Genomic DNA, 14,238 nt, shown 5'->3' with positions numbered 1-14,238 from the left:
TAAAATTTAATTATTAATTTTATTAAAATTAAAATTTATTTATAAAATTTTATAATGAAATTTAAATTTCATTATTAATATTTTTATTAACATCTGTCCTTCAATTAACTAATATTTAAATTTAATTAAATTAAAATTAAAAAATAATATAAATTAAATATTATATTAAATTTAAGACCTATATATTTTTAAAATTAAAAACCCACTATCCCAATTTTTTTTCTCTCTCAAAAGTCAAAACCTAATCAGACTTGACACTTCACCTCCAGAGTCCGAGTCCAGTAAACGAAAATCGCTCAATCTGAGTTCCCTCCCCTGCCAAATTGCGAAACAACAGAAGTCGCTCAATCTGAGTTCCCTTCTTCTCGAAAAATCGCACTCTGAATTGATTAGAGGAGAAGACGAGTTCTTGTTCTACAAACACGAGTGGTGATAGCGTAGAAACAAAGGTCTTCACCGAGAGAAAGAAAGATAGACAGAGAAGAAATCATAGAGGACAAAGATAGAGATGACCGACTTTTTAGGCGTCAGATAGTTGTTTTTCTCGTCGATCGCTCTACAATTTCTTTCTGGTTCGTTACCTTTCTCAGATCCCCAATCTTGTCTTTCTACAAACCATTGGAACTCAACAACTCATGTAGAATTGAACTTGTACTCTTTCCTTTTCTTTCTTTTCCCTATAATTATAGTATTGATATGTTCTTCGTCGATCTTTTTTTTTATCTAATTTTAGGTTTACATTGTTCAGTTTTGTTGTTCCGCTTTGATGATCTGTTTTTCTAAGCTTCTTTATTGCTAATTTTACAATTATGTGATCCGGTAATTGCAGATACAATACATGTGGATTGTATCTGAAATATGTATTCACAAAATGAAAGACTATTATGCTCTTCTAATTTCTGTCAATTGAAGAAGTTGAATGAATTTGGAGAATCCTTGACAACTATTATCGAAGTATTCTAGTGTGGCTTATAAATCTGAAATATTTCCTCACCTGGGAGTACGTTGATGGATGGCCTACCAACTTTAAGTTCTCGTTCGAGAAATGCACCTATTATTTCGAGATTGCAGTTGCACTAACAGTAGCTCTGATTCTGGAAGGTTTACTAGTTGTGATAACCACATGTTTGGCCCTTGCGACCCGGAGATGGCTTAGAAGAATGCACTTGTGGGGAAGTTGCCAAGTGTTGAAACCCTAGGATGTACAATAGTCATTTGCTTGGATAAAACAGGTACTTTAACCACAAACCAGATTCTGTATCGAAGCTCGTGGCTATAGGTGGTGATAGAGCAAACGTTGTTCGGACTTTTAATGAAGAAGGGACTACATATAGTCCTTTTGATGGAAAAATTCAAGGATGGCCTGTGCGAAAAATGGATTCTAATCTTCAGATGATAGCCAAGATTGCTGCTCTGTGCAATGAGGCAGGCATTGAAGAAAGTGGGAATCATTTTGTTGCAAATGGAATGCCTACCGAGGCAGCTCTGAAGGTGATCAGATCAGATAATAAAGAGAAGAATATATGTATATATATTTTAAAATTTGTTCATGATTATGATGTTTTCCTTTTATTACAGGTGATGGTTGAGAAAATGGGACTTCCGGATGATATGGATGTTGGTTCATCCTCAATGAACGGTGGTTTACTTTGTAAGTTATTCATAGTTGTGGTAATTTTTCTCTATCAAGCATTTTTACATGAATGTTGACAAAGTTTTTATCTTTAAAAGGTTGCTGCAATTTTTGGAATAAACATGATCCACGGGTCGCCACTCTTGAGTTTGACCGAACAGAAAATCTATAGGAGTTATTGTCGGTTCTACCTCAGGAGGAAGAAAGTTTTTGCTTGTGAAGGTATATGAACTTACCTAACTTTACACAGGTGGTACACTAAATCTTGTAAAAATCTTTCCTTTTTCTTCTAATAATAGTTAAGATTTTATATGATAATGTAGGGTGTAATGGAGAACTTGTTGGAACGAAGTTCCTTCATTCAACTACTAGACGGTTCTATTGTAACACTAGATCAAAGTTCTAGAAACACAATCTTAAAAAGTCTAGATGAAATGTCAACAAGTTCTATACGATGTTTGGGTTTTGCATACAAGGTGGATCTTCCAGAGTTTGCCACTTACAAGGATGACCCAGCACACCAACTTTTGCTGAATCCATCCACATATTCTTCAATAGAAAGTAACCTCATTTTTGTTGGTTTTGCTGTTCTGAGGGTAAGTTTGTAAATTTTTTTCCTAGGTTCTTTCTTAATATCTCCTCCCGTGCATGATTGTTTCCCCTTTTTGGTTTAGGATTCCCACGGAAAAAGGTATGACAAACAATTAAAGAGGTATGACGAGCAATTAAAGAGTGCAGAGCAACTGGTATTAAAGTTATGGTTATTACAGGAGACAACAAGAACACAGCTGAAGCTATTTTCCGTGAAATAGGATATAACTTGTAGAAGCATAAAGGGATGGAGTTTATGGGTCTTAGTGATCCTAAAACTTATTTAAGGCAAAGTGGAGGGTTGATGTTCTCAAGGCCGAACCATGGCATAAACAAGACATAGTCAGATTGCTTAAAGAAGATGGTGAAGTTCCATGACTGGGGATGGGGTGAATGCGCCTGCTTGAATTGGCTGATATCGGAAAATAAACGGGAATCTAATGTTTTGTTTATTTGAACATTAGAACATTATTAAAAACTTAAAAACTTGTAATATGGTAATTAATATTTACTTATAAAATAATATCGTTGAGAAAGTTTATGTTTTATTTTTTATTATTTAAATTGTCAAAGAATGAATATGAAATGTTCTTTTAAATATTTTTAATGATTATTGAATTTAAAATAAAAATAATAAAAAATTTAAAATTAAAATTGTTAAAAATTAAATGGGGTTTTGGCGACACTTAAATTAATTTTACCGACGCTTAAATAAGCGTTGCTATAACTTGCGCCGACCCTGCTTATGGCGACGCAAGAATAAGGGTCGGTAATATTTTTAGCGACGCTTTTAAGAGTTGGCAGAAGCCTTTTTAAGGGTCGCCAGAAGTCTTTTTTGTTGTAGTGTACCTTTGGAGACTGATTGAAATGATATTTGCGAGACTTAGTTTTCTCTCTATGATTATTTAACAACAGTTTGTATATTAGAACACAATCAGATTTTATTGATCAGATATCCTAAGTAGTTTGCATGTAAAAATCAGATTTAAAAAAACAAAAAATTCTTGGTGCAGAACAGAATCAAATAGTATATATTGGTGCTAAAACTAAAACTTTCATGCTTGCAATGTCCTTCCTTCAAATAATTTTAATTTTACCAAAACATTATTTCTCTAGGAATGCAAATCATCATCAATATCAAACATCCCAAATCATTTAAGATCTAACCAAAACAGAACGAACAGAAAACCCTCTAGAAAGTCTTAAGCAGTCCATGTTCAAACTTTACAGATCCCAAACTAAATAATCAGAAATATATTTTAGTTATAAGAGTTTAATGACTATTAATCATAAATCAAGAGTCCAAAAAACCATCCCATTTACATCCTTCATAAAACAAGAATTCTAAAACAATTTTCTGATCAAAAGATAGATCTAACTATATATGCATCAAATCAAATATGTAAATAAAATTGAAATCCAACTAAAACTGCAAAGAAAAATAGATCAAATCCTTTTATATAACATTTGGCTTGAAGGATGTGAGTGATTGATTGTGCGCTTTCACGGTTTGAGATTTGGCTGTATTACTGAATCAGAATGGGAGGTCTGCAATTTTGCGGTATACACAATAGCTTTATAAATAACTTCCCTCCATTTTCTAGAAGCAGAAGATGGCTGAATTTTCCTGATGCAAAAGATTAGAACATGCATGTTATATAATTAGCCATAAGTTTGAATTATCATTTTAGTAGTAAATATTGGTTAACAGAGTTGAAGAATATGTACCAAATTTGCTTATAAGGCCACTATGCTCTGTTCATCCTCTTCCACATCCAATAGAAAATCTACTATGAACTTCTGAGGACCAGATAGATTGAAGAAACATGCATCATATATATATTGGAGAGTTAGAATTATGTTTTAGTAATAAATATTTGGTTAAAAAGATTTGAAAGAATAATATGTAGTTGTTTGCCTACGTACCAAATTTCCTTATGTGGCCACTATGCTCTGCTCTGTTCTTGTCTTCCTTTATGCAATAGAATATTTAAATCGAAGTTGATAGGAACAAGTTTTGCTCGAAGGGAACGCAGGAGTGTAATAAAATTGTCCGCTTCTTCTGAAGACACCAACTTAGGACAATCCCTGATAATCAATCTCTGGACTAAATTATTACTATCAAGGTTTTCAAATTCCTCAACTGATATCATCAACTCGGGACACTACTCAATTCGCAATTTTGTGAGAGAGTTCACGAGGTTGGTGACACCTCTTGTTCTTTCTGTTTGTCCTTGAAGATGATGACGACGATGATTTTGTTGTTTCTCACAGCCACTAATCTTTAATGTATCTTGCATTATCATTCCCTCATCAAACAAACGCCTTAACTTCTTGCAATTCTCAATGTTCAGAAGTTGAAGAGATTAGAAAGTTAATCGTACTCCTAATTGTGCTGCTGGAAATAAAACACTTCTTTCATTCATATCACGAAGAAAGAGATGAGTGAGAGCACTTAGATTTGAGAGGCTATATAACAACTCATCTGAACATTCACCCTGAACAGTTACATCTTTGAGTGTTTGAAATGTGGTGGAAGGGCCCGTAGGTTTGGGCGATATGTTACTAGAAGCAGAAGATGGCTGATTTTTCCTGATGCAAAAGATTACAACATATGTTACTGAAAATGGGAATTATATAATTAGAATAATCTTTATGAAAATACTCATAGAAAGAGATCTATGAAAGTGAAGAATATGTAATAATTTCACTATGTACCAAATTTGCTTACATATTCACTTTGCTCTGCTATCCTCAATATGGAATAATATCTGACAACCCGATAACATCGTCTTCTTCTTCTTTTGAGGACACCTACTTATGACAATCCATGAAAATCAATCTCTGTAGTGAATTATTAATACTGAGGTTTCCAAATTCCTCAAGTGATAACATCAAATTCGTCTGCTTAGTAACATTGTCATCATTGAAGACCATTTGGTCAAGTGTTGTTTTACCTAGATCCCCAATCCCAACAATTGGTAGGACATATAGTTCTTTAACAGCAACACTAGATCGATGTATTGTCTCAAATATCAACCAATCTTTCACCTGAGATGACTTCTGTAGAAAAATATCTGAAATCTGATTTATTTCAAGTCTGTGTTATAACACTTTGACATGAACATACTACCAAATATTTTAAATCCCCTGCCTTCTCCTTTCGTTTTTTTTTTCCTTCACTATTTCAGTGAATAAAAACTTCAAGATGAAGTTTTTTTTTTTTTTTTTTTTTTAAATTTTGATGTAGAAGAAACTCATCTCAACCCTCTTTGAACAATATGTATTTCATTTCAATTTAATTATTGTTTGAGAACTTAATTTTTCAGTCTCATAACAGATGATTGATGTCATAAAAAGAAAATGATATTTTTGTTTTATGAGAATCAGTTATTTTCTTCATCATCTTTATAGTTAGTGTCTTTAGTATAAGAATACAAGACTGAAATGAAAACTCTTTATATAATGTTTGATGTATTTAGTCTTTGAATGTAATATTAGAAATAGTTCTGTTACTGGATATGAATCAGAATCCAAATGAAAAACTCTATATAAATATCGAATCTGACTTTGTTCAATTTCCAAATGTGATCTCATCAGGATTCACATCAAGATCAAGATAAATATGACAAAAATGGTGTTTCCAAATTATGCAATTTAAGATTAGCTTCATAATCAAAATCCAGAAACTTCTCATTATCAAAACATATGAGAAAATAGTATTTGATAAACTTCCAAATAAATATATCTACCTTATAGAGGAATGATTGCACCAACTTAAACCCCTTTGATAGGAAATTGATCCTACAAAACCCAAAAATCAGGAGATTAAAAGAAAATACCATTTTCTATTTATAAATCAAATTTAACATCTATATCTACTCACATTTTTTTCTCTATTTATTGAAGATTCTTCATAACATTGGTTATAGCAAGAGATGAGACTATTCCATGCAAGTGTGTACATTGTTTAAATCTTCCATATCATGAACCCTAGTTTTCTCAACTGAGTCCTGTTCACATAATCCATTTTCAATAGTACTTTCTTACCACATTTTGAATAAGCAAATGGTTTCACATTCAGAGGAATTGTTGGTGACAGTGTAATCAATCTCGATCCACCATTGATGAGTAGTAATGACAATTTCATGATAGGCATCCTCCTAAATTGCCAGCATATAAATAGTATGAGGACTCTCTGTATTTCTCTGTCCCGAGATCAAATGTAAAAATGGAGCTTTCCCTGTCTGAATCCGTTTCCACAGCTGAGATCCAGTGGAGAGCTCTTTAGGCTATTGAATTTCTCAGATTTATTCCAGGAATTTGATTTCAAACTATAAACCTTAACATCGATGTGGTCTGCATGCACTTTTGCACAATAACTTCCTGGCATTCTACAAGTACAAGATGCATGAATTTTCCTGACGCAAAAGATTAGAACATACAGTATATGTTATATAATTAGCCATAAGTTTGAAGGATATATAATGGAAACCAGATATGTTGAAATATATTCATATTGGAGAGAAAGTTAGAATTATGTTTTAGTAATAAATATTGCTTAAAAAGAAATCATAGAAACAGAGCTCAATGAAACAATGGAAGAATATGTAGTTCTTTCGATACGTACCAAATTTGCTTATATGGCCACTATGCGCTGCTCTGCTCACCGTCTTCCTTTTCCAATAGAGTATCTACATAGAAGTTCCCAAGTCTTGTTCGAAGGGAACGTAGGAGTGCGATAGTATCGTCCTCTTCTTCTGAAGACACCAACTTAGGACATCCCCAGATATGCAATCTCTGTAGTGAATTATCAATATTGAGATTTCCAAAATCCTCAAGTGATATCATCAACTCTGGGCATCCTTCAATTCTCAATTCCGTGAGAGAGTTGAAATCCAATTAAAGATGCAAAGAAAATTAGATCAAATACTCTTATAGAACATTTGGCTATAACTGTTGTGATTCATAGTTTGGCACATCAACAAAAACTTCCCCACTTTCTATATAACCAAGAGATGCCTGAATTTCCTGATGCAAAAGATTATAACAAATGTTACTGAATATGGGCATCATATAATTAGAAAAATCATTATAATAAATATTTGGTTGGAAAAAATTCATAGAAAGAGAGCTCCGCAATGGAAGAATATGTAATTATTTCTCTACGTACCAAATTTGCTTAAATGGCCACTATGCTGTGCTATCCTCAATATGGAATAACATCGTCTTCTTCTTCTTTTAAGGACACCAACTTACGACAATCCATGAAAATCAATCTCTGTAGTGAATTATTAATATTGAGGTTTCCAAATACCTCAAATGGTATCATCAAATTCGTCTGCTTAGTAACATTGTCATCATTGAAGACCATTTGGGAAAGTGTTGTTTTACCTAGATCCCCAATCCCAACAATTGGCAGGACATATAGTTCTTTAACAGAAACACTAGATCGATGTATTGACTAAAATATCAACAATCTTTCACCTGAGAGGACTCCTACATATGGATCCTACATACCTGGCATGAAAAAGATCTGAATCTGAATTATTTCATGTCTGTGTTATACACTTTGACATGAACATACTACTACATATTTTAAATCCCCTTCCTTCTCCTTTTGGTTTTTTTTCTTCACTATTTCAGCTTTTTTTCATTTTGATGCAGAAGAAAATCATCTCAACCTTCTTTGTACAATATGTATTTCATTTCAATTAAATTATTGTTTGAGAACTTGTTATTTCAGTCTCATAACAGATGATTAATGTCATATAAAGAAAATGATATTTTGTTTTATGAGAATCAGTTATTTTCTTCATTGTCGTTATAGTTGTCTACATTGTGATGATATGTTTGATGATTGCAGGTTCTTTAGTTATCCTAAGTTGGTGTCCTTAGTATAGGAATACAAGACTGAAATGAAAACTCTGTATATACTGTTTGATGTATTTAGTCTTTGAATGTAATTTCACTCTTTTGATGTAATATTGGAAAAAGTTCTGTTACTGGATATGAATCAGAATCCGAATGAAAAACTCTAAATAAATATCGAATCCAACTTAGTTCAATTTCCAAATGTGATATCATTGGGATTCACATCAAGATCAAGATAAATATGACAAGAATGGTGTTTCCAAATTATGCAAAAGATTAGCTTCATAATCAAACCAAAAAACTTCCTATTATCAAAACATATGAGCAAATAGTATTTGATAAACATAGAGCAGCAAGTAAATTTATCTACCTTATAGAGGAATGATTGTACCAACTTATTCCCCTCTGATAGGAAATTGATCCTGCAAAACCCAAAATCTGGAGATTAAAAAAAGTAATATTTTCTATTTATAAATCAAATTTAACATCTATATCTACTCACAATCAGAAAAGGTATAGAAGGAATTGTTGGTGACAGTTTAATCAATCTGGATCCACCATTGATGAGTAGTAATGACAACTTCATGATAGGAATCTGAACGGTATAAGGACCATTGTTAGTGTCCTTAGTATAAGAATACAAGACTGAATGAAAACTCTGTATATATTGTTTGATGGATTTTAGTCTTTTAATGTAATATTGGAAATACTTCTGTTTTTGGATATGAATCAGAATCCGAATGATAAACTCTAAATAAATATAAAATCCGACATAGTTCAATTTCCAAATGTGATCTCATCAGGATTCACATCACGATCAAGATAAATATGACAAAAATGGTGATTCCAAATTATACAATTGAAGATTAGCTTCATAATAAAAATCCAGAAACTTCTCATTGTCAAAACATATTTGCAAATAGTATTTGATAAACATAGAGCAGCAATTAAATTTATTTACCTAACAGAGGAATGATTGCACCAACTTAAACCCCTCTGATAGGAAATTGATCCTGCAAAACCCAAAATCTGGAGATTAAAAAAAATAATATTTTCTATTTATAAATCAAATTTAACATTTATATCTACTTACAATTGGAAAAGGTATAGAATGAATTGTTGGTGACAGTGTAATCAATCTGGATCCACCATTGATGAGTAGTAATGACACTTCATGATAGGAATCCTCCTAAATTAGTCCACGGTATTCTGACTTTTGAATTACTCTGTATTTTTCTGTCCCGAGATCAAAGTTAAAACTGAGCTTTTCCTGTCTGAATACGTTTCCACGGCTGAGATCCAGTTTAGAATTCCATAAGCTATTGAGTAAAAAACCTCTCTGACTTATTCCAGGAATTTGATTTCAATGTGGTCTGCGCGCACTTTGGCACAATAACTTCCTGATGCAAAAGATTAGAAATAAATCATCATAAGTTTGAAGGATATATATTTTGAGAGAAAGTTAGAATTATCTTTATAATAAATATTTGGTTAAAATGAAATCATTGAAAGAAAGCTGAAGAATATATATTACCAAATTTGCTTATATGGCAACTTTTCTCTGTTCTTCCTCTTCCACATCCAATAGAAAATCTACTGTGAACTTCTGACGACCAATTCTTGTTCGGAGGGAACGCAGGAGTGCCATAAAATCGTCCGCTTCTTCTGAAGACACCAACTTAGGACAGTATTTAATATTCAAACTCTGCAATGAATTATTAATATTGAGGTTTCCGAATTCCTCAAGTGATATCATCAACTTGGGACAATTACGAATTAACAATTCCTTGAGGGAGTTCATGAGGTTGGTGAGACCACTTGTTCTTTTTGTTTGTCCTTGGAGATGATTTTGTTGGTTCTGACAGCCACTAATCGTTAATGTCTCTTGCATTATCATTCCCTCATTAAACAAACGCCTTAACTTCGAGCAATTGTAAATTTTCAGATGTCGAAGAGATTGGAAAGTTGACTGTCTTCCTTGTGCTTCATTATTGTCTGTAAAGGTTGAGGATGGTATCTCATCATCATTACCAAACCTTAATGCAGATGGAAATAAAACGATTCTTTCATTCATTTCTTCAATGCAGAGATGAGTGAGACCCCTAAGATTTGAGATGCTATATAACAGCTCATCCGAACATTCACCCCGAATAGCTACATCTGCGAGTGATTTGAGATGCGGTGGCAAGGCCCCTAACTTTGGGCAATGAGTTATGATTATCTTCCATAGATTAGGAAATGTTCCAGTAATAGCACTACCGCAACAACTAGGACTATGAATAGTAGGAGACACAAATTCCCTCAAATTCTTCATGTCAGAAATATCAAGCTCCTTCAAGAAAGGGAATAATACTACTTCAATTTCATTAATGTCATTGCCACTAGTATTCATGTTGTTTACTGTGAATATGTACTTCACATTTTCGAAACCATAAACTCTTAGATCTGTTAGCCCATTAAGATTCGAGATGCTATATAACAATTCATCGGAACATTGATTACCTTCAACAGTTAGATGCTTGAGTGCTTTGAGATGTGGAGGCAACCTCCCTAGTTTTGGGCAATCAGATATATTCAGCGTGCATAGATTAGGGAATGCTCCAGTACTCCAACAGCTAGAAGACACTAATTTCCTCAAATTCTTCATGCTATCAATAACAAGTTGCTCTAACAAAGGGAATAGTACTATCATTTCATTGTCATCGCAACTACTAAAAATAGTATTCACATTGTCCAAGTCGTTAAGCTTGAGGAATGTTAGAAAAGGAAATGAATTTCCCACCCATTTAGGGAGATTCACACCTTTGTAACCACTCATTTGTAATTCCTGCAGCATTGTAGTTGAAACCTCCAGAGCTTCACCAATTTTCTCATGTCTAGTACTATTTCTCTCATTATCATCGACTTCATTGTTAGATGTCCATTCCAGATTCAATTTATTGATACTCGACATTTTAGCCATACTTATCCCTCTTGCAATAGATGCATCACTAACTCTTCCAAGGCGTTTAATTTTCAATGATCCACCGATATCCAATTTTTTTAATTCATCTAGTTGACAGTCACTCTTCTTCTCACCTATCACAAACAAGCTTAGCGTCTTGAGAAGTTTCAATTGCCCCATCCCTCCAGGCATGTAGATTAATCTACTACAACCCTCCAAATAAAGATGTCTCAGGCTAATAAGGTCTTTTGTGTTTCTAGGCAATCGTTCAAGCTGACAACAAGAATTGAGTTGTAGAGTCTGCAAGTTCAAAAGATTACAAATACTATTGGGTAATGCAGTTATCCTACTATATGAAATGTCTAAGTATCTAAGATGTTTTAGACATCCCACATTACGCAAATCTTGATATTGCACATAAAACACACCATGATATTTCATATCGTTGTTTAATTCAAGGACACGTAAAGACGGAAGTTCCTTCAAAATACTCAAAATCTCCATTGCGCCTTCTCCATTATCTTTTCCATAGAGCATTATTGATTGCAACTCTCGAATATTTTTAAGAGAACAAACTGATGTTTTGGCTAACCAATGAAACATTACTGTTACATGACGAATATCACGTCCTAAACCATCACTTGAGCTATTAGCATCCAGCTTATAACATTCATCTTTCATAATAGATTGGGCAAGATCGTGGATAAGATCATGCATCGTACATCTTTTATAAAAACTAGTTTTTCCATCTTCAAAAAATGATCTCCAACACAACTCCTTCAAAATTGTATTCCCAACATCTTCCACTTCTTGGTTTTTAATTGTAGGAATTAAACCATGGGCCATCCACAATTTGATTAATCTGTCCTTTTCAATTCTAGTATCCTTGGGAAATATAGCACAAAACACAAAGCATCTTCTCAAATGATAAGGGAGGTCATAGTAACTCAACCTTAGAATAGGCAACAAATCTGATTCTTCATTTTGGAATATCTCCCATATCTCACTGTCTCTTATTTTACACCATTCATTTATATCACTCTTAAAGCCCAATTGACTTCCCAATGTCTTGGCAACTAAAGGAACACCCTTACATTTTCTAACTATTTCTTTACCAATATCAACAAAGTTTGAAGATTTTGGTGTTCCACACATAAATGCACGTTGCTCAAAAAGTAGCCAACAATCATCATTAGAGAGCAATGATAACTCAAAATGTTGAATTGTTTCCATGATTCTTGCCACATTTATTTTACGTGTCGTTGTAAGGACAAACGCACCACTTGATCCACAATCCAAGATAGATCTCAACTGATCCCATGCCTCAACATTTTCATTCCAAACATCATCCAATATAATCAAATATTTTTTCCCTTTCAACTTGTCCCTAACTTTTTTCTGCAAATCTTCTAAGCAAGCTTCTGCCTTGTCTTCTATGATGGATTTAATAACAGACTTAATATCAAATTCATCAGAAACACAAACCCAGATTTTTGTATCAAAATGGTTAGCAATCTCCTCGTCATTGAAGACCATTTGGGCAAATGTTGTTTTACCAAGACCCCCGATTCCAACAATGGGGAGAACAGATAGTTCTTTGGCAACATTAACACTAGAAGATGTATTATTGACTAGAATATCAATAATATGTTTCTTCTCCTTATCTCTCCCGTATACTTTACTAGAACTAGGAAGAGACATGGTTTCACGCCAACTACTAGTAAACTTGTCTATTTTTGAGTCATGAATAGATTCACGCAAATGTAACTTTTGGCGCTCCGAAGAAATTTGGTCTAGTTTCTTTTGAACATCCTTAATTTTTTGACCAATTTCTCGACGCATCCAAATATTGCTAAAAGGATGGGTTATTGAGTTGGTTACCTGGATCCGGGTTGAAGAGGAGGCATTAAGCCTTTTGACTTGAAGACGAAGATCTTTAAAGGTGCAATCATCCATGATGTCTCGAACCTCATACAATACATTTCCGAGTTTCCGCAACCAATCTTCCGTTTGTTTGTCCTTCTCCCGCACGGTCTTTCTCTCAGCATCCTCAAGTACAGCATTAATTGAAGATAGTGTGCTTGATAGCTTTAAAACATCTTCCTTAAAATTCCAAAACAACGAGAATTCATCCTTAATCAGAGGTGCCAAATTTGAAAGCAAACCACTTATTAGAGCTGCATTAATCATGGTGGTAATTGATTTCTCTCTCAATCTATCAATCAGATGAATAAAGGTCTCTCAAATGATATTTTGGAACTCTAACTTTTAATATATTTGTGCCAACTGGCTGCCTAGGGCCACCCTTCCCCGGGTACCCTAAACTATTTTTTTTACTAAACAATAATTTGTTTCTTGTCTAGGCATCTCAAACTTCGGGCAAGGACTATAGTACTAATAAAGAACATAAATCAAATACAAAATGGACCGCACTTTACAGTAAATAAAATAAAGGTATCTCATAGCATGCATTAAGAGAATAAAGTTACTTTAATAATGGTATGAAAGGAATCCTATTCTCACATGGACTAAAAGCTTATAACTGAGGTCCAAATTTACGCCTGACTTCTCTATTATTTTTTAGCACCTAATGTTTGATGAATATGGTTGTTTATAATATTGTTCTCATAGACAACATAAGTGTCCTTAATATGAATTTGTAGAACGAAAAGTATTTAAGATCTTTTAGTTTGATAAAAAAAACCTTACATTGATTATGTATTCAGTTTCCTCACGCCCAAAATTTTGTACGATTATGTATTTTCTTGTTGATAACATATTTAGGTGACTGATTTTTTTTCAATTAAAAAATCTATCTTATAAATATTTCTAACACAACTCATTACAAATTGTATTTTTAACATCTTCTTATACTACTTGGTTTTCATTTGTCGGAATCAAACCATGGGTCATCCACATTTGAACCAATCTTTCCTTGGAAAATATAGCATAATAAATAAAAACTTGAAGAATGAAGTGAATTTTGCTGACAATGAGGAGGTGTTGCCGATGACATCTTTCGAAAAAAATGATGCTAGAAAAGTACAAGGAAGACAATGTGCGGGTTTTTTTGATTAAAGTTGTTCCAATCACATTTGTGGAAATCTTGAGTGGTTCTCAAGTTGGACACCAACTTTGAGCATTATGTTAAGTTGGAAACAATATGAGACTTGCAATTAAGGACAAATAAAAGGAA

At 33.3% G+C, this 14,238-nt stretch overlaps 1 protein-coding gene, 1 long non-coding RNA gene and 1 pseudogene across 2 annotated transcripts; 1 reads left to right on the top strand and 2 right to left on the bottom strand.

The window, feature by feature from the left end:
* Nucleotides 1–263: 263 nt before the first annotated feature.
* Nucleotides 264–2,740, top strand: LOC124918379 (annotated as a pseudogene).
* Nucleotides 2,741–4,975: 2,235 nt separating this feature from the next.
* LOC124918362 lies at nt 4,976–6,243 on the bottom strand. The gene is made up of 3 exons (XR_007097378.1): nt 6,111–6,243; nt 5,977–6,028; nt 4,976–5,301 (listed from the first exon to the last, which is right to left on the bottom strand). It is a non-coding gene; the product is annotated as an uncharacterized LOC124918362 (long non-coding RNA).
* A 3,398-nt stretch (nt 6,244–9,641) lies between these two features.
* Nucleotides 9,642–13,232, bottom strand: LOC124918377 (putative disease resistance protein RGA3). The gene has a single exon (XM_047458553.1). The coding sequence runs from the start codon at nt 13,230–13,232 to the stop codon at nt 9,642–9,644; it is 3,591 nt and encodes a 1,196-aa protein (XP_047314509.1).
* Between the last annotated feature and the right edge of the window lie 1,006 nt (nt 13,233–14,238).

The sequence above is a fragment of the Impatiens glandulifera genome, unplaced genomic scaffold (genome assembly GCF_907164915.1).
Source record: "Impatiens glandulifera unplaced genomic scaffold, dImpGla2.1, whole genome shotgun sequence".
Classification (NCBI taxonomy): domain Eukaryota; kingdom Viridiplantae; phylum Streptophyta; class Magnoliopsida; order Ericales; family Balsaminaceae; genus Impatiens; species Impatiens glandulifera.
Note: the sequence above shows the minus strand (reverse complement) of the source record. Positions and strands in the feature narration are given on the sequence as shown.